Genomic DNA, 25,140 nt, shown 5'->3' on the forward strand with positions numbered 1-25,140 from the left:
CTTTTCTTAAAACCATTCCTTCCGAGGAGCACTGGCTTGCACGTTTCTGTGCTGAAGTTCACAAGTGTATTGCTTACGGTGCCCATTAGGTTTGCTAGATCTCTGCACTTTAGCTACACCTGAGAATACAGTAGCCAAACAAACCCAATTTAAAATGAAGTTGCATGGGATGTAAACAAGATTTTTCCTTACATTTTCCTTACATTTTCTTTTAGTCTCCTGTGTGGTGTAATTTGTTTGCTTGTACCTGAATGTCCAAGAAACAGTATGGCAATCAAAGACCTTCAAGTTACGGACTCCAATGAGAAACAGACTCCAGAACAGGCTCTTCAAACCCCGGCAATCATAACGTAAGAAATATAGGCCAACTTTAATCCAGGACCATTTCAGCACTGGAAAAGCTAGGAAGGGCAGAGCGTCAACTGTCAAGATGCAGACACAAGCCGCGACGCTCTGTCCTAACCACCGACCTGCAGAAGGGACTGAATAGCAAGGTGGAGCCAGGTTACAACCGGTAGGGAAGTGCTGTGAGGAACAGCAGGCAGATCACATCTGTACTCGTGAAGATAAATGCACCCGTTTGACCCCGTGAGCTAGTTTCCCGAGCAGCACATTCACCTTTGCACTCCACTCGCTGTCTCCAGTTTTTTGAATCCAGTTCTGTCATTCAAGCCTCCAGCTATTGGTAATAAATTCTGCCTGGCCAAGGGAATGAGTCAGGGGCTGGGGTTGGGAGGGACATGGTAACGGAGAAACACTGTGTGCTTGACACAGCGCTCGGACTGCAACCGTTCAAATATGTGAATGTATACTCTCTTTGGCTTGGCTTTCCTCCGGGCTGTCTGACGAGCTGCGACTAATTCCAGATGTTCTGCCAGGCCAGCCCTGTTGGACTTGGCTTCGCAGCTGTGATATCAGGGAGGAGAACAGCAGCTCTCCCTGGGCCTTGCTCAGACCCCAATCTCAGTAACCTTAATAATGTGACCCTTCCTCCTGTCTCCCACGCTTTGAGGAAAAATACTTAAGATGCTGACATGTAAGTCTGGGATTTTCAGTCAAGGAACCGGCTGACATCCGAGCCCAAACTGAAATCCCATGGGACCTGGACTCAGATCCATGCAGGAGCTTAGGCACAGTGATGGTCATAAACCTCTAGCCCTGTGAGCAGGTACCAGAAACCAGCACACACCACCTTGAGCCCCTCAGTCATGCTTTCACCCAGGCTCTTGGAGATGTGGGTCCAGTCCCTTCTCTGCTTGACGAGGTTCAAATCCTCATCTCTCACCTCCCTGCCCACCTGGCTGTGTCCATCTAGGGCGAGAGGCCATCTGGTGACGCTTCCCTGCTCCAACAGACTGGGCCAGAGAGATGGCAGGAGTGAGCATGACGGACACAGCCAGATGGGCAGGGAGGTGGGGGATGTGGATGCAAATCCCATGCAGCAGAGAAGGGACTGGACTCATGTCTCCAATGCCTGGGTGAGAGCTCCAGCCCCTGACACACAGCAAGAGGGGCGAAACTCCCGTGGGACGTGTTTTGAAGGAAGGCAACAATCAACTTGGCATGGAGCGTGGAGCCTAACCTGGGAGGAGTGCTTCGTGACTGCCTGCTAGGTTGAGCCCCTACGCACCAAACACTGCAGCACTGTCAAGACTAAAGCCCTTCTGGGAACAGAGCAGTTTTGCTCCTGGGAAACCATGTTAAGAACTTCAGCACTGACAAATTTTAGGTAATTCTAAGTTCAGGTGCAGTAGAGCAGGGTTTTGAAGACCTAACATTTGGTCTTAGGTGCCCAAATCCTATTTAAGCCCCACTATATGCATTTAAATCCTTTAGCAGATGTAGCCCTGGGTATGCATCTCCTTTGGCTCCCTTGGAAGTCTCACTCAAAAGGTGTCAGTGCCACTGTGCTGTTGCTGCAAAAAGCCACCAGTACACTGAGTTGTATTAGCAGTGTCTCACCTGCGAGTCAAAAGGAAATGGCCTTTTCATGCTATTCAGCACTGGTGAGGCCTCAACTGGGGCACTGTGTCTAGTGTTGGGCACTGCAGGTTACAAACTGGAAAGACTGGACAAACACTTGGCTGAAGAACAAAGCAGCTGGGAGACATGCTAGTAGGCCACGTTACTGTGCACGAGCTCCACTCAAACCCTGGCACTTACGCAGCCCTCATCCCACTGTCTGGAGGCACCTCCTGCGACAAGAACGGGACGGCTAGGAGCAAAGGGATGGGTCATCTCACAGCTGGCCCACAGCAGCAAAACTCCAAAAATCAGAACAATTCTGCACCTCACTTCGAGTCTTGTGTCTGAACATCTCTCTGCCCTTCTTTCCTCCCACCTCCATCTAATAAGCCAAGAAAACCAGCAGAGAAAAGCCATAAGCAACAGCTTTAAAAAAGTGAGGGGAACAAAAACAAATCAGAAAGACTGAAAATATAATCCTATGACTGCTTGTATATGTATGTCATTTTTGTTCACTCAGAGACAATAGCGAATGGAATAAATGGATTACAGAGATCCATTAAACCTGGGCAACAGATATCATAATGAGAAATGAAATTCAATATAAAAAAGGGCAAGGTTATGCTCACTAGGAGAAACCATTTAAGTCACGCACACACCTGAATGAGTTCCATACTAGTTGCAGCTTTTCAGGAGAAAAATATAAGCCTCACTGTGATTAGTTCAAGGATAATCAATTGTCAAACTGTTTGATATCCAACTGTCAAACTGTTTGATATCCAACTGTACAAACACTATAATATAGAAGACACGCAATTATGCAAGTTGAGTGTTACCTCCTCCTATTGGAATAACCTGCTCAGTTTCTATAGCTCATCTTGAGAAACCCAGCAAGGTGGAACACATCCAGAGAAAAGCAACGACAATACAGGAAAAGGGAGCCTTTGGTACAGAAATGAGTAAGTACAGTTCCATGCTCTTACCCTTTGGAAAGGAGAGCAGGAGGAAATGCGATAGAGGAATACGATAATGAATGGCATGAACAAATGATCCAAATCCTTTGACAAGCAGTTGAAAATGAAAGATAACATATCTGAAACAGGTAAAAGTAGTATAAAACTTTATGTAATTAAGAATGACATCTGCAGTCCTACTAATTAAGGTAACAGGTCCATCAGTCACTCCTCAGGACTAGGCTAATTAGCAGCTGGGGACACAGGAAGCAAAATCTCCTGCGACATGGGATTGTAAATTATGTGGCTCTGGGAGTGGATGAGGTGTTACACCTTCTTCTGAAATGCCAGGGTTTGATCTTTGCAGAACATATTTAATGTCTGGACACTGGCCTAAATATCTGAAAACCATAAATGTTTGTGTAAGCAGTATATCATGACTTAAATATAATCTGCTTTTCCAGAAGAAAACTTCACCCAACAATGCTCAACAGCTGCCCTAAGTACAAACAAAAGCAGTTTCTGAGAAGAGAGCCAACAGTTGCCAAAAATGAAGGAACCAAGTCAACTGAATTGGAAGCTGTGGAAGGGCAAGAGAGGCAGAGGGAACCAAACCTGGGAAGTACATCTCCACAAAATGAATGAGGCTTTTGAGAAGCCAGACCAGGGTGCCAGCTGCTCACCAATGCAGAGTTTCTAGAACCATGTAGGCTGCCCGGAGCTCTTCTGAATAAGGGTGGATTCTGGTTTAACTGTCATATGATACCTACTTTTTATATATCCTCCACTACCGTTCCCTTCTGAGTCCAATAAAACTACCAGAGTTAAATTATAAAAAAATTGCATTTGAAAAGTTTTTGTTTCACCATCTTTTGAATATCACCAATAAGATTGTTAAGTTACAGAAAAGTTTCTCTTACCAGCAGAAGTCTATCAGGCATCCTCTCCAATTGCTTTTGTTATCAGGAGCTTTGCGAGGCAGTTCTTAATAACTGAAACCCTATCTACAAGGGAAGTCCTGACAAATGAACTATTTTGTCTAAAATCTAAAAAAAGTCTCCAAGGGCTTTTCAAACTGCGTTATCAAAAGATTAAAATATCAAAAGAACTTTGGCACTGCTTGTGGGGCTTTTTCCTGTGTGCAGGGAACAATTGCTAAATTTTAATTGGAGTGGTATAGAGGATATGCCTCCAGCCATCAGACGCTGGTACAGCTCATTCTATTCAAACCACACAAACAGCACACTAAGGTCTAAGGACACAGTTTCATGTCCATGTGTGAGCCTTGATATTATCTGCATGGCTAAAAGCATATAGGATATTATGCTTCGGACCAAGCCCTTCCTTGCATTTACAATGAACAGTTTTGTGCTTGGCTTTGCAGCATGAGTAAACGCGCCAGACAAGACTTGCATAGAAAGAAAGTCAATGGTAGCGTGGGCACAGGTGAAGCGAGAGATACACATTTTCTTCTTTGCAAAAATGTTGGAAAAAGGTTCTCAATAGTACGGCCAAGTAGAAGGCCTTCATATCAAAAGGAAGCTAAAAGCATTGGCATTGATGCCTGAATGCTGCAGAAACTGATGTCCAGAATTCAAGCCAGTGAGAAGGCACTCTTCCCAATGAGTCTGGGGCAAACCAGCGCTGCGCTAAAGACCTCTGGTCTTGATGGCAGTATGTGACTTACAGGACAGATGAAAATCTAGTTCCTAATCAGTAGGGTGCTTTTGTAAGGTTTGACAGCAGGCGTACCGACTCGGGTCCTTGACTGAATTTACATATCGCAGTATGCCTGCTCAAACCAAAGATTAAGGAACCAGTGGACGTGACAGAGCGGTGGTCGCACGGTAACAATGAGAAAATGCTGCTCAGCATGAACAGCTACTGCTTAACGACAATCAAGTGTTTCTGAAAGCATCCCATCAAAGAAATGCTCAGGAAGGAATGACAGCGGAGGTGGCTTTGTCAGTGCCAGGGTTGCACTTCTCCAGTGCACTGGAGGAGAGAGAAGCAACGCGGTCACAGCAATCATTTTCCTTCAAAGCTGCACTGGAACGGTAAGGGTAAGGGTACGTGTGACTGAATTTACCAAGACTGCAAAAGAGGAGGTAGCGATAGTCGAGACACAAGTTGAACCGGGCTGACGGGAGACATCTAGCAGTGTGGACAGTGAGGAAAGGCAGAATCTCAGACATAATGCAAGGGGCAGATTCAGAGAAGGCCAAATATGATGTCTCAGAAATAAAGCAGACTGAAAATTTTGTCTGTGCTGCCTGACAGGAGGAACAGGTGCACACAGTAATGGAGCAAGGAGAAAATGATGGCCGAGAAGACTGCACTTAAATTGAGAGCTGGACATCCAGGTCTGCAGGCCATCAGCGCAGAAGCTGCATTTATAACAAAACTCCAGCTACGGCAACTCTAAAGAGAGCCAGAGCATAATATAAAAGCCAAAAACCAAGCTAAAGTACTCGTGCAGCCTCCGTTATTACAAAACCTGAGCACCTCGGTCATTAACACGCGTACCGCTGCCTGAGCCCAGTGACGTCAGCGTAACACTACCTTCATTTTACAGATGGGAAACCGAGGCAGAGAGGAACTGTACAACTGGGCCAGGCTGTACAGGCTGACTGCAGCAGAGCAGCACCCCCACCACGGGACCGTTTTTGCTCTCTAGGGTCCAAACAGAGCACATGCACCTCCTCATGCAGTGCAAAGCTACTTCACTGGTGCAATGCCCCTCAGCCTCCAGCCGGATCTCGGAGATCCTGCCGGACCTGGAAGAGGCTCTGCGGTACAAAGTCAAATGTTTCATCTGCGCTCACAACAGAACAGACCAAAAACAAGAAGCCTTGCAGCACTGCCAGGGCCCTTCTCAGCAGAAACGAGGTCTGCACCGCACCCTCCCTGCCACACTAATGAAACCATTCAACGCACGCGCACGTGGCGTGCTGCCAAGTGTGCCAGGTAGCATGCACCATGGCTTATGTCATATATTTGATAAAGATATTTCAGTCTCAGGCCTATTTATAAACCTTTCCTACGAAAGGAAAAGAAAGTGAGGCTTATCAGCAATTACTGCCGGACCCTGCAGCTGCTGCCTTTGCAGCACTCTGGCGGGAACTCGCAGGCCAGGCACATGCAGAATAGGGGACATTAAATTAAATACAACCCTTCCCCAAGTGTAGTGGAGGACTGTCCAGTCCTGGGCCCTGCACGTCAAGAAGAATGCAGACTGACTGAAAGGAGTCCAGCAGAGAGCAACAAAACTGATTTGAGGCCTGGGAAGCAAGACTGGTGAGGCCAGACTGAAAGAACGAGGGTTATTTAGTCTGGAGAAGAGAAGCCTGAGGGGGGTTCAATCACAGTCTTCAACTACCTGAATATCACAGAGAGGATGAAGATGGGCTTTTCTCTGCGACCACACAGGGCAGGACTAGGAGCAACGGCCTCAAGCTGCAGCAAGGGCATTTACTCCAGTCTAAGATGAGGGGTTTTCCCCCATTTATCCTGGGGAAGAGGGGGAGCGGAGGCAGAGAGGGAATGGGGGCCTGCGGCTGAGGAGGGGGCAGGCTGCCTGACCTCCCCACCTGCTGCCCTGCAGTGGTGGGGGGGAAAACTAAAGAGAATCCTCCAATCATTAGATTCTGTGCACGGGGGCTTTTCATCTTTGGAAGTTATACGTCCTACTTCCATTTTACAATAGGCAGCAGTTTAATTCTAACATGCATAACGTACTACTATGCACACAAAAAATGCTTTTCAGTCTTTCCTGGAAGACTGTTTCTAGCATCCCATTTTTGTTAGATGCTCCAAAGTAAATAGAGGGCTAGCGGGAATCTCACAGATAACATCAGAAATGGGGAAATACAACTGCCAGCAATTTAGGACTGCCACTCCTAAGTCTCCAGGTTCTCTTCAGTCAATAGACATTGATTGGTACAAAGTCATCCACATAATGCATTATAAACATTTGGATAAGACATACAAATGCTAAGAAGTGTTGAAGTTTAAAGTCTACAAGCTGAATTTTGAAAGGAGCTAAGGTAATAATTTGTAACCGCAAACAAAGCTTAACACTTTGGTCAACTAACCAACCCTTCAACAATAAGAATGACATAATGGTTTAATGAATACATGGAAATTTTACAAGTACACCAGTTGTTTGAACAAAGCCCTCTACTCAATACCTATTTTATCACTTCCCATCTTGGGCTTTCGGTTATAATACCAGCTTTTGTTTCTGTGTTTAGGCTTTAGGAAGACCATTGTATCCAACATACTCTGAAGTTAAATTGTATTTACATTTGTAAAGCAAATTCTTCATATAATTATGCTTTTTTACAGGCTGCAATAGAGATTGTGATGTTTATATTAAAATACAGGTCACATTTAGTAATGATAAATGCTTTGTCCTGTATTAGATTCAAAACTATGATCACAATAATGAGCAGCATTATAGCTAATGCTAGAATGCAAAACCAGCTCCCACGGGATCTGCCTACTTACCTGCATTTTCCAATAACATAGCTATAAAAACAATTAATTATAATAACTACCTGCTGACATGTTAGAAAATCAGCCTAGCAAAGATCTTGAGCTACTTCAATTCCATGTAGCCCAGCATCTACACTAAGGGTAGGCAAACTGCAACCCATGGGCTGGATACGGCCCGCCAGGCCAATCTATCCAGCCTGAGGGGCCCCTAAAAAATTTAGAAAATGATTACTTATCTGCCCTGGCTGCCTGTCAAGCAGCACTCGATGGCTTGCCAGAACTCTGTAAGCAGCCCTCGGCCCAAAATAACTGCCCATCCCAATCTACACTCCTTAGAAACTCCAGTTTCTTTTTATTTTAAATGATTTATGATTTTAAATGATTCTCTTATTTTATTGGGTATGAATATCTATACAAATAGATGGCTGGAAAACCAAGCGCTCAGACAAGGAATTTCTCAAGTCTCATCCCATGTGCTCAGAGACACAGGGCATGCGTAGCCTTTCCTATGCCTCTGTACCCTATTACACCCGGAGCCCAAAGGTCGGACAATCCCAAAACAGCTTTCTGCTGCCGCACGCTGATAACCAGAAGAGAGCTCGGAGCAGACCTCATTTTGCATGTTTTCTCCCATGAGGAGGGGAAGCAACATTCTGGGCCACTCTGATTAAAATTCATTTACATTTTGGTTACAGACATAATGAGACGTTTCTGTCCTTGGGGTAACGCAAGAGGGGAATGGTGCTATTCTTCCTAAGGCCCAAGGCAGGAGTCACCACAGCTATCAAGCTGGCATACATACACAAGAGGAGATAAAGACGACCTCAAGCATACCCAGCTCTTCCGCACCACTGAACCACATCCAGAGCTAGGCCGGGGGCAGGGACGCGGCATGCCTCTCCATACGAGCAGCAGTGCAGAAGTGGTAGGCTTGCCCCCACCCAGCACCAGAGCTGTAAGCACCGCAGGTGGGCCCAGGGCCTGAAGACCTGGACCAGCTTCATGGTTCACAGGGGCAGGAAGATGTCTCTTCATGCCAGCGTTTCGGTCCAAATCTGAAGAGGGGTCTGGCCGAGGGGACTGCCGAGCTCTGGAGCTCGTTAAGCGCCGAGAACAAACGGGCAGGAAAGGGGAAAGGGAGGTGGCGAGCCACCTACAGAGAGCAGATGCTGGGGAATCTGAAGCAAAAGACTGCTGCCTCCCATGCAGTGAGGTAGCTGTTTTACCTACCTTTTATGGAAATATACTGTTGATTTATTATTATTGTCTCCCGCCATGTAAAAATGCTCATTTTTTCCACTGTAGGAAACTATCTGCTTTATTAGAAGGTGTACCATTTGCAAAAGAGGAAGCCTAGCTAGTTGAGGGCCCCCAGGAAAAATAAGTTGTTTTTCTAGGTTTCTGGGCAGGAGTTCAATCTGATGGAATAGGGTAATTTCAAAAGGAGCCCTTCTGAACCTGGCCATCGCTGCTGCCAGCACCACCTGTGTTGCTCTCTCTCTACGGCATGGGGAGTGTGGCAAAGTAAATGTCATGGGATCAGTGCTAACCTTTGAAATCCAGAGACGAATTCCTAACTATGCATTAAAGACAGTACTTCTCTTAACCTCCTTGAGACAAATAACAAAAGAAACAGGACAGTTACTTGGCATTTGGAGCACATAGGCTCTGCCTGCTTTGCCAAGAGAGCCTTGCAAGCTTAAGTCAGTATTTCAGTTCTCATCTAAATGGGCACACTTACATAGCTAAAATCAGTAGGGGGATATTTTTCCCCTCTATCTGCTAACATACTACAGACAAACACAGCAAATCCATGCATCCATAACTTTGAACTATAAAACAGCTTTGTCCCATTCTGACTAAATTTTCACAAAACGAACCAAGTGCAAGTGCATAGCTTCAGCTCCGAGTTGTCCAATTTCAACACTGCTGAAGCAAGATCCATGGGGGGAAAGATTCCTGAAATCTCTCTAAACTATAGCAATTGTCATTTTGGGGAATCCGCACAACTAATGAACTCTCCGAATCTTTAACGAGCTGCTAAAATCCATTTTGGATGCAGTCTGCTGCAGGTAGGAGTCACCTTGGCATGGTACAGATCTGTGACAACCTGCTGAAGCCAAGCAACAAATGACCTGACAAGGAGGTTAAAAGTTGTAAAAGGACAAAAAAAAACTTTATTGTGGGGGCTGTTTTCATCATCTCTAGCTGTGGTGAGCTGCTGGAAGAGTCTGGGGCAGCAAGGGAAAGCCCTGCTTTCCTGGATGGGTGGTCTGCCAGATTCCCAAAGGAAGGGTAAGCTAGTGAGGCGCGCTGCATTCGGGGTGCTCTGTCCTGCCCCATGCTGTACCTTTGAAAGTATAGCAAAGAACAGCTTGTTCAGAAACCCTGTGCCAAAAGCTCATGTCCAGAAACTAGGACAAATCCTGTTAGTCTCAAAGATTACTTGAGAAAAATATTAAGGTGAACAATGCTTATCATATTCATTTATAATTTTAATATTAAACACCTTAGCGAAGGGGCCAGCTTGAACTAACATGCGACTAGAATCAGCCACAGAACTGAGAAGTCTTCCGACTTGCTGAGTATTGGACCTGTCAATAAAAAGTGGGAGAGACGAGAATAGATTATATAAGTTCTGTTTTATGATCTTTTAGACCGGGGGTGCTTGCCCCCCTCCTGTCTGCAGCTCAGAGCTAGCCCCCAATACAATGTCTCATCGGGAGCCTTGAGGGTTGTGGCCCTGCATGCTAGTAATCAGGTGTGTAGCACCCAAGGGCCCCAATCCTAGCATGCAGGGTCTGGGGGCCCGATCGCAGAGCACAGGGGGCAGCCAAAGCCACGTGGGGCCTGCTCCAGACATGCAGGCCCACTCCTGGCACGCAGGGTCCAATCCAGCTTGTAGGCAGACTGGCGCCACACCACTCATCTGGCCTGCTGGGCCAAAAAGTTGAGGACTGCTGTTTTAGACAAAACTAGGGACAGGACTGGCATGGTATATTTTTACATGGACAATAGGAAACAGAGATTTGCTAAAAGGTTTGTTTAAAAGGATGCTCGAAGACAGCGGCTATAATTATGTTAGCCTTTGTCTTCAATATATAATTCCACTTTATTTAAAGGAAAATAATACTAGCGGTTCAAAATGCTGTTCTCTAGTACTAGTTGCCCTGCACCCAATCACTAAATTATGCAAGTGCATTTCAGTAGCTCTATAATTAACACAACCTACGTTGTTTGCTTTAGGGTAGGCAAGCCGGTCAATTGACTGGTCAAATACTATCAACTGACTGCATATTTTTAACCAGTCAAAGATTATAGCAATTTTACAAAAAAAAAACAAACCCTACATTTTTTGTAGTTTTCTTGACAGAAATGTTTTACTCTTTCTTGACACATTTCTTAATGGAAAAATTTGTGCTTTTTCTGTGTATTATCTGAACCTATTGGCAATTTTTTAACAATTTTTGACCAATATTTGACTAGTCAATTGACTGAACTTTATCTGACTGGTCAAATACCCAACCCCAGTTTGCCTGCTACATGATAAAAGAATATACACCACACAACTTAGTCAAAAAGATGTTTACAGTAATAATCAGAACATCGCCAAATAATAAACCTGAAGAAGCAAGGCATTTCCAAGAGAAAGTTTAAATTCAGCGGGACTGACAAAAACAAAAGATTTTAATCCACGAGATGTTAACTGTGCGGTAATCTAATAACACGGCGCAGTAGCATGCTGGGCAAAACCGGTGCTAATACACTACTACAATGTTAGGCTACTGCACAATTAGCATCCAAAAAAATCCGTGAGCCAGTACTACTGCACAGTAGGGCAAGTTACTAAGCATTGATTTAGTACTAGGTTATCCACATACTAAACTTAATGCACAGTAACTACAGCCCATTAATGAACGTGTAGACGCACCCGATGTGCCACAGCCACTCAAGGCCAGGAGGTTAAGCAATCCTCGGCCTCCAGAGGAAAGGCTTTAGTACAGTATTCAACACACCCCTCTTCCAGAGGCAAATGTAAGCAAAAGCTTTTCCAGAATAAGCACCGAGCAGCAAGCACCCTACCGCTGTCAAACAGCACAGACAAACGAGACATGATGGCTTACCAGCATCCTGGCTGACAGCACAAGCAGGGAGATCATCCCAACACTGAAGAACCTGGCAATCTCAGCCCCTTTCCGAAACAAGCCAAAAAAAGTGCACACACTCTCCAAACACTTGAGCAGCCAAGGAGCCGGGAACATATGCTGAGAACCACAGTCACTGAGGCAATAAAGGACACAGGTCGAGCGGCACCTTAGAGACTAACTGCAGCTTGGGTGTCCCTTCAAGAAAATGCCACTTTACCTGTAATCAGTCATCTACTGCTTGATCACCTCTATGCAGACGGACCGAGATCTTACTCAGCATTTTTGTTACTCCGAGAAATCATTAATAAGAATTTGGATTTTTTTGACAAAAAGAGAGAAACCAAGACCATTAGTCCCTCTAGTGGGCTTCCACAAGCAAAATGTGCCTATCGCAGGAGGCTGAGATTTATCATTCCATAAGACAGGGTCAGAGCATTGTTGCAGACGTGACAGCCCACGAAACATGCAAAAAGCCACTCTGTTCAGTAATATCTTCTACTGGACAAATGGGATCTCTCTCCTAATCATCCAGCTGGTCCAGAAAAACAAAGGAAAGCCTGGGTAACCAGCATAACAGTGGCAATTGTCAGCATACAAAGGAGAATGCTTGCCAGTGATCTGTTCAGCTCTTCCACCAATCTTGTGTTGTGATGAATGGACAAACAACCTGGAGAGCAAACAACTTGGGTAAGCAAGATGGACTGATTTAAAATCAGCGAGCAGAACGCCCATGCTAAAAGTTTCCGAGATACATTAAAAGGGGAAAACAGCAAAGATGAGGCCATGCTGGGCATTTTCTACAGACCACCAAACCAGGAGGAGGGCGGACAAGGCCTTCTTTAAAAATGGGAAGTATCTGAGTGACAGGACCTGGTGCTTATGGAGAACTTGAATTACCGTGATATCCACTGGGAGGGTGACAAAGCCATGTGCACACAGTCCAGCAGGTTTCTGGACTGGCTGGGGGACAACTTTTGATACAGATGGTGGAGAAAGCAATGTGGGAAGGGGGAGATGACACTCTTACTTTCCAGTTTGCTGCTTTCAAACAGAGAGGAACTGGCTGAGAATCTGAAGGTGGAAAGCAACCTGGGCAACTGTGACCATGAAATGATGGGTTTAGCATCCTCAGGAACACAAGAAAGGAAAACAGAAAAATAAAAGCATTGGACTGTCAAGTCTGCTTTTCTCAACACTAAGAAGAGACAGGCTAGATTGCCCCTAACCACAAGTCTAAGGGGTAAAAGAATGCAGAAGAGCTGGTCATTTTTTGACACCCCTGTTCTAATTCACCCCAGGGCCCAGGACAGATGCAGACTGCAGAGCTCTTGCGCAGCCCAGGCTGCTCGTGTACTGTGGCCACTGTCAAAAATCCAGTTACCATTTCGGGCAGATACAGCTGGATTTGAATTCAACTGAAGAGACAGAAATTGCTTGCCACCCATTTTCAAGGGTAGTGCCACTGATGCTGGTGTTTGCCACAGATATCTCGCTGACTGATAGCTGGCCTGATAAATCACCATGGCCAATCTTCCAGGCGAGGCCAGCTTCGAAGGTCAGTACAACACTGTTCCATTTCAGACAGGAGGGTGGGCAACAACCCGGGACTTCTGGTCTCGGCAAGGGTTGTGTTTTTCGAAGAGCGTGCTGCGGACCTCAGAACTGAACTGCAGCTTTCAACAAAGCGAGCCTGTTCGGGCCTGACAGCCTCTCCAGCACTGTAGAAAAACGGCCTTTCATTGAGCACTCCACAAAAACAGTTCCATACAGGCCTGTTGCACTTTCTGTGTCCTCTTGGAAAGAAAAAGGCAGATGGAGCATCTACGAAGGATGTGCTCTGCTCGGAGGAACGTGGTACCTTAAGTACCCATCTTGTAGCAGGGCAGCCACAGAAAAACACAGCCAGTTCTGAACCCCAAGACCTTTGATGAAGGTATCTCAGCTTCCAGAAAGAGGGAAGTCTTTCACACTAAAAGCTGTGTCCTAAAAAAGCCAGTGACCTTAAAATAAAAACTGTAATTTTTTTTAAGTACTAGTTAGTTTCTCTCACACATGGAAATCACACAGACTGAGAAAGGTTTTATCAGGCAGCAACAGGCATTAAGGAACCAAAAGATAATCAAGTCTGTCCTGTCCTTTATGGGGCACTCCATATCACCCCTGCAAACACTGAAGGCTGAAAGACTCTGATTTTCCTTGCAGGAGATGCACATGAACCAGAAGAAGAGTAAGTGCAACTAACTTTGCCAATGGTTTGCTAAGCTTGCCCTGCCTACCCACTCCCCTAGATTCCACAAAAGCCACATGTGTTATAAAGCATCTGAACATAAAACTGTAACAAACTGCTGTTTCATGGCAAGATTTAATGATGCAAACAAACAAAAAAAAAATCACAGAATAATTTTTCCAAGAGAAAATGAGCATTTGTGCCAGTGTTAACTCATATCGTGGAACGGCCACTGCTCAGTTGCAATTTTTGGCCCTGGCAGTCGGTTAAACCAGCAGTAAGGTCTCTCTGCCTTACAGAGATGGTGTTTGCCAACAAGGAGTTATACTGCTATAACTAAGCCACTAGAGTTGAAGGGATCTGTATCCAAATGAAGACACAGTTAATTACACCGGGTACCTTGTGCTGGAAAAGCTACTCCTAAACAGCAAGGAGAAAAAGCTGCCCTTGTTTAAGGAAGCTTTACATTGCCACAGCAACACTTACACTAGTGTTTTGCTGGCACAGGGTTTTCTTTAAATAATCCTATGCAAAAGCAGTACTGATCCAAAGCACTGTGCCTTCGACAAAGAGTCCCTCAGGGCAAGGCCTGCACTTAGAAGAGCAAGGCCATCCAAAGGGTTATGTTACATTATATGTTATGTATATATGCCTATCATAGTCCATGACAAAGGATGACTACCAAGGCATCTACGCAGCATGTTTCTGCCCAGCTAAAACATCACTATAAAATGACAGTAAGGTACTGTAACCATACCTGTGCTGTCTTCACAACAGAAAGTGCAGTTTGGACTCCAGACTTACTTTTTTGCATAGTGTTAAGAAAAAAAAAATTAACCTGCAGATGATGTGAATGTTGAAAAGCTTTTTAAACAGTAGTTTACTGTGTTCTTAAGATTTTTTATTATTCTTAGACTAAACCCCCAGCACACAAATTTAAAAAATCATCATTATTCTCCAAACAGCACAAGCTGCCTATGGTCAAAACTGCGGTAGTTTAAACCAGTACTTTAACGCAGAGTGGTCAAAACCCTGCTTCAAAGGGGAGTCCCTGCCATTGCCCCTCAGCGTCCTGCAAAAACCAGCTCCTCCCGTTTCAGGAAGACCAATGCTCACAAACAAAAATGTCCCGGGTCCCCTGAAATGCATCCCACCAACCCATCAGCCATAAAAACTACCCAGCTTCCCACGAATGCTGCCCCTCTGGTGGAACTAACACATGCTGCATGTCCACTCATTACTCTTTATTAGGAAACAAAATATGCCCTACACCCCATGGATACTGCCCTTCCTGAAAAGGACACCCCTTCCCCATGTGTTATGTTCCTTTGTAGAGGGAAATGCAAATGAAGGGAGAGCATCTTGTACCTTGTAACAAGGGATAAATTTGCACATGCGAGTAAAGTCCTGTGCCAAGGGGGTGCGCCTATATCCCAGCTGGATTGTCCCCTCCCAGAGAGGGCAGGCTCCCACTCCAGCAATGCACGCCCTCTTGAAACGGTGCACCCCAACAACAAGATGTGTCCCATGGTCCCTGCAACTGCCCTCTCCCACAAGCAGACACAAAAATTATGCTGCTTCCCAGAAAGTAACTGAGGAGCACTAGCCCCACACAAATACTGACAGAAGTACTGTCACAAATACTGCCTTCTCATCACAGCCACTTGCTGGGCAAGCAGATTTATCTCCATGTACTCTCTCAGCCACACAACTGCCTGCACTAATGCTGGAGCAGCACTTTCCTTCTATCAGCTACAGGCAAACCTAGCCAAGAGAAAAGGGACTGCAACAGAGAAAGGGGACTGTACCTTCCCAAATCCTTCCAGTGAGCCACAGGCTGAATACAAGCAGTACAGTTCAACCTCCAAGGTCCCAATATTCCTGTGTGGCTGAGTCAGGCTAAGCCCAATTCTCTCCCCTCATCTCTGGACAGACTAAATCTAGCGTGCGCATCTGCTGCTGCTGGCAGATGTGACCATGCCTGCTGAACTTGGCATGAGGTCCTGCCTCAGAGCTAGTCGCTCTGTAAGACCCACTTACCTGCACTTCTTCCTAAGAGATGCTTTGATTAGGGCTGCCAGGCACCCAGCCCACAGGGCCTCTTGCCACAGCTGCCAGAACCACCGATTAACACCGCTACTCCTAGAGGTAGGTGCCTTCTCACCCTGCCTTTTCCTGCCACCAAATCTTCTGTTTTCAAAGGAACCTTCTTTCCAACGTGACATTAGAAATAGTCAAAATCACAGCATTTAAGATGTGAACCATGACACACAGTCAACACATTTCAAAGTGCCAAAGGCAGCAAATTGCTTTTCCGATCCAGTGGCAAGAGTTCCAGCTCCTGCTGTTTTGGCAACTGTTTGTTTATAGGAAATGTCACTTTCCAACCACACCTTTCACTCAGGTTCCATAAAAATGCTCTAATTCTCTTAGGTTTCATGCATTGGTGATCTTGTATTTAACTGGTTAACCATTCTTGGTTTCTGCAGCATGTCTCCCTAAGATGGAAAGGCCATGCATATGAATTTTAATAAGTTATTAATTCTTCTGGACAAGACTTTTCAATGGAATGAGAGCATGTGATGGATTGTACGCTGCTATTACCAGCCTTCTGACTTTCCTCGTTCCCTGAAGCTGGTACAATGGCCATATTCTGCGCAAAACAGAACATGTACAGAGTCAGACCCCATCAGCACCAGGAACAGCAGACCTTCAAGGAAAACCTAGCTCCACAAAAAATGGTACTCGTGATTTGACATGGCCTATTTGCTTTTTGGGACAGGAACAGCCTGTTCTGTATTCACACAGTGCCTAGCACAGTGCTATCCTGGATCATGCCCGGAGAGCTGAGGCACTATGACAGTGCTAACAAACCTGCTCTGCTCTGAGCCAAGTGCTGGCACCCAGCCCACACACGGCAGGGAAGCACCGTGTAAAGGGGTTCTCTGTCCAGACTCTACTACTCCCACTTTTTTTGTCTACCACAGACAATTTTGTGATCAGAACCTCTAACCCTACTACACTAGCCAAATTCCTACATGGATAATTACATTCCACCGTCTTAACACTTCCCCAGCAACTGAATACTAAAAGATCCCCCCTCCCTGATCCACCATGTGCCACACACAGGCCACCTGCCCCTTGCCATTTGTGGCGTTCATGCCAGCCCTGACTTATCTAAAAGCCCCTAGCACTCTCTACATAAACAGGAGGCAGCATGCCCCAGCGGGCATGGAAGTGAACTGAGAGACACTCCCCATTCCCAGCTTGACCAAATGTTGTGTGGATCTTCAGCAAACCATTTAACTGCTGTATCTCAGCTTCTCTATCTACAATGCAGATAACAGGACTCCAGAAGCAAAGTACTGCCATCTCACTATTGCACTCGCCACTGCTATACACTGTTGAATAGCTCCAGCACTCCTCCCCATAAGCAATTACACCAATATTATTTCATAGTTTCATAGTTTCTAGGGTCGGAAGAGACCTGAGCAGATCATCGAGTCTGACCCCCTGCCATGGCAGGAAAGAGTACTGGGGTCAAACGACCCCAGCAAGGTGTTCATCCAACCTCCTCTTAAACACCCCCAGGGTAGGGGTCAGCACCACCTCTCTTGGAAGCTGGTTCCAGACCCTAGCCGCCCTGACAGTGAAGTCGCACCTCCTGATATCTAACCTAAACCTACCCTCTGCCAGCTTGTGACCGTTATTCCTGGTCACTCCTGGCGGTGCTCGGGGGAACAGGGACTCCCCCCAATGCCTGCTGACCCCCCCCCCCCCGACTAGTTTATAACAGGCCACAAAATCCCCCCATCAGCCTTCTCTTTTGGAGGCTGAACAGGTTCAGGTCCCGTAGCCTCTCCTCATAGGGCCTGCCCTGTTGTCCCCTGATCATGCAAATGGCCCTCCTCTGGGCCCTCTCCATGCTGTCCACATCCCTCCTGAAGTGCGGCGCCCAGAACTGAATGCAGTACTCCAGCTGCGGCCTGACCAGTGCCGCATAGAGGGGGAGGATCACCTCTTTGGACCTGCTCGAGATGCATCTGTGGATGCATGACAAGGTGCGGTTGGCCTTCCTGACTGCCTCTCCACACTGCCGGCCCATGTTCATCTTGGAGTCAATGATGACCCCCAGATCCCTTTCCACCTCCGTGCTGACAAGAGGGGAGTTCCCCAGCCTGTAGGTATGGTGCCGGTTGTTCCTCCCAAGGTGCATCACCTTGCACTTGTCTGTGTTGAAACCCATCCTATTCTCGTCCGCCCACCCTTGTAACGTGTCTAGGTCTGATTGTAGCCTGTTGCATCCTTCCAACGCACCTACGTCCCCCCACATCTTAGTGTCATCAGCAAATTTGAACAGGGTGCTTTTTACCCCCTCATCCAAATCGCTGATGAAGATGTTGAACAGTGCGGGCCCGAGGACCGAGCGCTGGGGGACCCCACTGCCCACATCCCTCCAGGTTGAGAAGGACCCATCCACTACCACCCTCTGGGTGCGGCCCACCAGCCAGTTGGCGACCCATTTGACTGTGTGGGTGTCGACACCACAGCCCCCAGTTTCTTAATGAGAACGGGGTGAGAGACAGTGTCAAAAGCCTTCCGGAAGTCCAGGAAGACTATATCCACTGCTACCTCTGCATCTAATGATCTGGTGATCTGATCGTAAAAGGCCACCAGGTTGGTCTGACAGGACCTGCCACTGATGAACCCGTGTTGGTTGCCCCTAAGCATGCAGTCCCCTGCTGGCCCCTCCTGGATGTGTGCCAGCGTAATTTTCTCAAACAGCTTGCCTAGGATCGAGGTAAGACTAACCGGCCTATAGTTTCCCGGGTCCTCCTTCCTGCCTTTTTTGAAGATGGGGACCACATTGGCCCTCTTCCAGTCCTCCGGTACCTCACCAGAGCCCCACGAGCGCTCGTAAAGCCGTGCCAGGGGACTTGCAATGACCTCGGCCAGTTCCTTTAGAACTCTAGGGTGGAGATCGTCCGGACCGGCTGACTTGAATATGTCCAACCCCTCCAGAAGCTCCCTAACTAAATCCTCGCTAACCCGTGGCCAGGTGTGCCTCCCCCGGGGCCCGAGGGGGGCCCAGCAGGGAGGTGGCTGTTCTGGTCCCTACTTAGGAAGACGGAGGCAAAGAAATCGTTAAACATGTTAGCTTTGCCGTCTGGTGTGACGACCAAGTTTTCCATGGCGTCCTGCAAGGGCCCCACATTACCCGGGACCTTCTTTTTACCCCCTACATATTTAAAAAAAGACTTCTTATTGTCCTTAATCTGGGAAGCTAGCCCCAGTTCCATCTCTGCCTTGGCCTTCCTGACTGCCCCCCTACATTCCCGAGCAACTACAGAATAGTCCCCCCGGTGATGACCCCTTCTTTCCATTGGGTATACGCCTCCTTTTTAGCAAGGAGACATTCTCGGATGCTTTTGATGAGCCACGGAGGTTTGTGTGCTCTCCTGCTCCCTTTGATCCTCGTTGGGATTACCTTCCTTTGGGCTTGGAGGATCGTCTCCTTAAGGAGCGACCACTCTCCTTGAACACCTGGCTCCCCTCCCCCCCAGGACCTCAGCGCTTCTCCAACTATCTTCCTTAGCTCGTTGAAGTCTGCCCTCCTAAAATCTAGGGCCGCTGCCTTACTGCCGGCCTTTGCCACCTTGCGCTGGATGGTGAATTCCAGCAGGCGATGATCGCTGTCGCCCAGGCGGTCGAGCACCCGCACCAGGTCATCACCCGTGGCAGCACCAGGTCCAACAAGGCGTCCCCCCCGGGGGGGCTGTGCACTCCTGGGTTAGATGGAGGTCCTGCGCTCTGGCCAAGAACCGACGTGAGCGGTCAGACCTGGCCGACTGCTCTTCCCAGCAGGTGTCCAGGGAAATTCAGGTCCCCCATGACAACCACATCCTTAGCCTTCACCGCCTCTGTGAGCTGACCCAAGAATTCCTGGTCAAGCTCTTCTCCATGGTTGGGAGGTCTGTAGTAGACTCCCACCATTAAGTCTCTTTCCCCTCGACTGCCTTGTACTCTAACCCAAAGCACTTCAGAGTGCCCCTCCCCTGGCTCCTTGCTAATTAACAAGGATGTGTATTCCTCCTTAATAGAGAGCGCCATGCCCCCTTGGTAAGTTTCTGTTCACCAAAAAGAATCTGGGGGAGGGCAGGAAGACAGTAGCATCAGAGAATGGGAAGTTAAACTAGCTATCACTAAGTTCACAAGTGAAGCCTCTTCAGTGTTGGAAGGGTACAGCTACACTAAATGTTCTCGTTAAAAAAGCTCCAGTTAGTCAACTGACAATTAACTCCATGTAACAAGCATCCTGTTTGCAAAGGCTGAAACACATCCTCTCCAGTTAAAAAGGGAGCGCCTTACCTTTGGCTAGTCTTTAAGCAGAAAAAAAGCAGTTTTTACACAGTAGTAACAAACCTGTGTCAGCTCAAGATAAAAATACATGAAGACTAGATATTTGCATACACTGTATTCTTATCTGAGAAGAGCTGATGCAGGTTCACTGCCCCAAGGTTAAAAAAAAAAATCAGCCTTTTTTCAGCAACAATGACAGGACTTTAGTCTAAGCAAATAAACATACCAAAGAGAAAACAGAATAACACACCAGAGACCGAGAACAGCAACAAGAGTCGTTTACACCATGTAGCACTTGAACACCTTAAAAGAATAAAACAAAGACATGAACAGCCAATTTTCCACACACTGAAAAATAATATTGTGCTGTAAAAAAAATAAAAAATTCCAGAAGTCAACTTTATTCTAGCATGTACTTGGAAAAAAAGTAGCAATATTGTCACAGTTAAGTTGCATACAGAAAAGCATGGCTAACCTGTTTGAAAATGCAGCTTGTTTGTGGATCAGTTCCCATACACCCAGCAGCCAAGTTCCCTGCAATAAAAAAGGAGATAATATGTTAGCTGAAACTTAAAGTTTTAGTTACGTTGGCAAATAAGTAGTTAACAGATTAAATACTACACAGTTCTTTGAAAATATAGGCTGGTCTACATGCTTTCCCTAGAGCTATGCAACAACAGAACCAGAATTCAGCACACAACCACACACACAGCTACTCTATTTTTGAATGTGAGGACAGGTGAAGAAGACTTCAGGAGGAAGTTGTCAAGGCAGTTTTCTTCAGTCTTGCTGCTGACTACCACTGTGGCCCCTCGTTTCAGCAAAACTCACCAGCCACAGTCAGGCTCTTTCAGCTCCTGAACAGAAAACTTCAGAGAAGTTTTAGGAATCAGCATTCTTTCCACTGAGCTAGTGTCTGTGCCTGGCATTGCAGAGCCATGTAGATGCAAATGCCAGATTTGGAATCAGACAGAATAAAAGGTCTCATCTCCTTGTGGTGACAAAGTCCAACAGAAGTGGGCGGAAGCAAGAAGCAGACCCCTGGCTAATTCTCAATTTAGCTAAAGTCATGCTGCCTACCTAAAATTGTCAGGAGGGCTCAAGTGAATTCAGTTTTCTACCTCCTGTTGTTAACTGCAGCAAAGTGTTATTGCAGGCCATCACAAAGCCAGGCTTCAACAGAGTGGCATTGTAGCAATGACAAGTGGAAGGTAAAATACACAATCGTCATCAAGTGGCTTGTGATCCTTCAGATGAGGGAAGGGTTCGAGCTTTTTAGACCTTGTCAACACATGATCCATACAGAGTTGAACAGCTAGTTAAACCAGTGCAATCCTTTTGCATAGAAAAGATCTTATTCCATAGTTTCCATGAAAACATTCCTAGTAGCTGAGTGTACCGGTTCTAAAGGTCACTCTGACATGTAAAGTAACAGAGGATGGGTGCTTAGCTGAAATCAAAATCAAGTCATATTCTGCAGCACAAAGCTTTCCCTGTCCTTTCGCACTCCAACTACTGTTAAGGGGGCAAGCTTACAGCTCTCGGGCCAGATCTGATGGGCGGAGATACACATGTGGCACATGGGTCACTGCATCAACCCCATGCACCAGCCCTGGCCCCGCCACGCAGCGCAGGGAGTTGGTCTGGGGCACACACTAAGCAAGGCACTCCCCTGGACTCACCCAGCATGCTGGCTCAGGGGTCAATCTGGATCAAGCCGTACTGGAGCCAGCACACAGCACAGCAGGCACTGGTTAGTCCCCTATGCTACCTGCAGCACGTATACCTGGTCCAGCCCCACATGCTGCTGTATGAAACATGTGGGGCCAGCACCTTCTGCCGCCTGCGGCACTGGATCCAGTCCATGCACCACATGCACAGCGAGTCCCGGAGTCGGCACAGACCGGACCAGGCCCTGCAGGCACTTCACAGAAGATCAGTCCCATTCCAGATTGCAGATGACGCTCATGTGGCTCATGGGCCAGATGCTGTTGCACCCTTGCCACAGCCGATTCCCTGAGCCAGCCAGTCTCTAAAGTGCTCCCCTGCCTTACCTTTTACTCTGAAGCTCTCCTGTGTGAACACCTAGCAAAACGCAAGGAGGCTTGAAAACACACTCCTCGCCATGCAGCACCTGAGGTCTCTGCACGCACCCATGCACGGAGCTGAAGCAGGGTGCCCGGTGCCCAAAAGCTCAGCCAACAGCTCTTGCAACCGTACAGCCAGTCCCATGAACGACATCACGAGAAAACCGCCACGTCTCTCACCGAGCTTCTGAACCGCATCCACAGGGAGACGGCAGGACGGGCGGCAGGACAAACCTCGGAGGATGCCGGACGGGCGGGACGCTGACGGGAGAGGAGCAGCGCGCAGGAGAGAAGGGAGATGCTGCAAGACAAAGTCTGGAGGCGCGTACCTTTCAATCAGCGATTCTCGGCCGGGGCCCGGGAGCCGCTCAGGGGTGGCGCAGCGTCGGCTCGGCTGGGGGCAAACACGAGTCACACGTGAACCTGGGGTCGGGCCCCCGCCCCGCCCCGCCCCGCCCCAGCACCCGGACCACACCCACACCGGCGCTTACACGAACACAGACACACATACTCGTACCCGCATGCACTTCCACACACTCATGCTTGCACAATGCACGTGCACACACGCACACTGACACTCAGGCACGCATGTTCACACCCAAGCGCAGGCACACACACGCTCACACCCAAGCGCAGGCACACGCACTTGTGCTTGCACAGCACACGCACCGACACTCACAGACACACGCTCACACCCCCACGCAGGCACGCAGTGACACGCACACAATCCCACCCACGGGCTTGCACAACACGCACATGCAGACTGACATTCCCACACACGCAGTGACACACACACATGCCTGCACGCGTGCACTCACACTCGCCCCGTCACACACTCACACTCACACTCACCCCCTGCGCCCCCCATGGCGGCGGCGGCGGCAGCGGCGGGGACGATCCGCTTCCAACCGGCTCCGCGCGCCGGCCGCCAGGGGGAGGGGGCGGATGTGACGTCACCCCAGCCGGGCGGGACCCCCCACCGCGCGGCACTGCGCAGGCGCAGGGTGGGCGCTGGGGCATCGGGGGGCTGCTGAGCACAGGGGGCGTGGGGCGGGGAGGGACTGAGGGGGGCTGGGGGGCACTGGGGGTGGGCAGTTGGGGGTGTGGGGGGGATGGGAGTGGGGTGAGGAGGGACTGGGGGTGGGCAGTTGGTGTGGGGGGGATGGGAGTGGGGTGAGGAGGGACTGGGGGTGGGCAGTTGGGGGTGTGGGGGGGATGGGAGTGGGGTGAGGAGGGACTGGGGGTGGGCAGTTGGGGGTGGTGGGGCACTGGGAGTGGGGTAAGGAGGGACTGGGGGTGGGCAGTTGGGGGTGTGGGGGGGATGGGAGTGGGGTGAGGAGGGACTGGGGGTGGGCAGTTGGGGGTGGTGGGGCACTGGGGGTGGGGTGAGGAGGGACTGGGGGTGGGCAGTTGGGGGTGTGGGGGGGATGGGAGTGGGGTGAGGAGGGACTGGGGGTGGGCAGTTGGGGGTGGTGGGGCACTGGGAGTGGGGTGAGGAGGGACTGGGGGTGGGCAGTTGGGGGTGGTGGGGCACTGGGAGTGGGGTGAGGAGGGACTGGGGTGGGCAGTTGGGGGTGTGGGGCACTGGGAGTGGGGTGAGGAGGGACTGGGGGTGGGCAGTTGGGGGTGTGGGGCACTGGGAGTGGGGTGAGGAGGGACTGGGGGTGGGCAGTTGGGGGTGGTGGGGCACGTGGGGTTGGGGTGCGGGGCTGCTGGGGGCAGTGGGCAGTGGTGCGTTTGGGCGCGCCAGCGCAGGCAGCAGGAGCCAGTCCCTGGTGCAAGGACGGGCGGCGGGGGGCCGCGGAGAGGCTGCCCCTGCCGCTGCACTAGGACGCAGGAGCGGCTTCGCACCTCGGCGCTGTCCGGAAACGGTCTCCATCCCGTCAGGAGCTTTCCCCGTGTGGGAGCGTCGCAGTCGCCGCGGGACGTCCTGCAACGGTGGAAGAGCAGGAAGCTGCCCAGGAAACATCCCTCCTGGAGGATGCGATGCGAGCAAGCACAACCATTCGTGCGGGGCCTGTGCCCCGAGGGTGGTGCACGGACTGAGTTCGTGAGAGGTCCCGGTCCTGCAGCCTCGCACGGGGAAGTTACTGCCTCGCATGCACGTGCATCATAACTCAGATAGAGCTGCACACGCATATGCCCATTAAACGTGTGTTTCAGTACAATATAAATCCAGGACAGAAAGAGTTCCCCAGTCAGGCACTTCATCCGCGTCATCTCTGCACCCTCTTGCACAGCGCCTGTCTTCGTGAAATGCCCGATAATTACTGCCCTCTCACCATCCAAAATCTCCCCTGGAGACTTGCATCTTGCCCAGTGTTTTCCACGGGGGAATCACTGTTGGAAGTGGTGAAAACATTGTTCCTTGCTGTCTCCTTGACTGGCCTTCTCAATGCATCTCCTGGTCGTTGTCTCCATCACTTGCTGCATTGTGTGCACCGTGAGACGTAGGCCGTCTGTGGCCTGGGTCTTCCTCAACACTGAGAAGGCAGTCAATTGTAAATAAATACAGGGAAGACTATGACTATAATAAAGGTGTGTGTGAGTGTTTCACACTGAGTGGGTTAAGCGCTGAGCCATCAGGGTGATGATGGGTGCCATATAATCTCACTAGCAGTGCAGCCTGCTGCACTTGTGTGCATGCTGCATACCTGCATTATTTGCTTCCCTGGTTAACAGAGTGCGAATCCCATTTTTTTCCTATTACTAACATTGTGCCAAACATTTTTTCCTATTATTAATATTGTACCAAACGTCAGTTATCTGCATAGCAGTTAAATACACAGACCACTTGAGTGCATGGCACCTTTCAGTACCCCTCTCTGCTCTGTAACAGACCTGTACTCTGTTTAACTGTGTGCTAACTGGGGCCAGAAACCATGCAGAGGAAGCAGCTGTGA

General features: G+C 48.6%; 1 protein-coding gene across 5 annotated transcripts in view; it reads right to left on the bottom strand.

The window, feature by feature from the left end:
• The window catches only part of ATP13A3 (ATPase 13A3), a 90,945-nt gene extending 67,758 nt beyond the window's left edge, over positions 1 to 23,187 (bottom strand). For 2 of the 5 annotated variants that reach the window (XM_090055915.1, XM_090055911.1), the window contains exons 1-3: positions 23,090 to 23,187; positions 22,418 to 22,631; positions 20,626 to 20,684 (exon numbers count right to left, since the gene is read on the bottom strand). In XM_090055915.1, the coding sequence (XP_089912041.1) occupies positions 20,626 to 20,664 (39 nt within the window). In that variant the 5' untranslated portion in view covers positions 20,665 to 20,684; positions 22,418 to 22,631; positions 23,090 to 23,187. Of the gene's footprint in view, positions 1 to 20,625; positions 20,685 to 22,204; positions 22,333 to 22,417; positions 22,632 to 23,083 lie in introns of those variants that run through there. The other 3 variants (XM_090055912.1, XM_090055913.1, XM_090055914.1) reach the window with 3 other exon arrangements.
• Positions 23,188 to 25,140: the final 1,953 nt, after the last annotated feature.

This window comes from Crocodylus siamensis, chromosome 6 (assembly GCF_052110815.1).
Source record: "Crocodylus siamensis isolate JL-2025a chromosome 6, ASM5211081v1, whole genome shotgun sequence".
NCBI lineage: Eukaryota > Metazoa > Chordata > Crocodylia > Crocodylidae > Crocodylus > Crocodylus siamensis.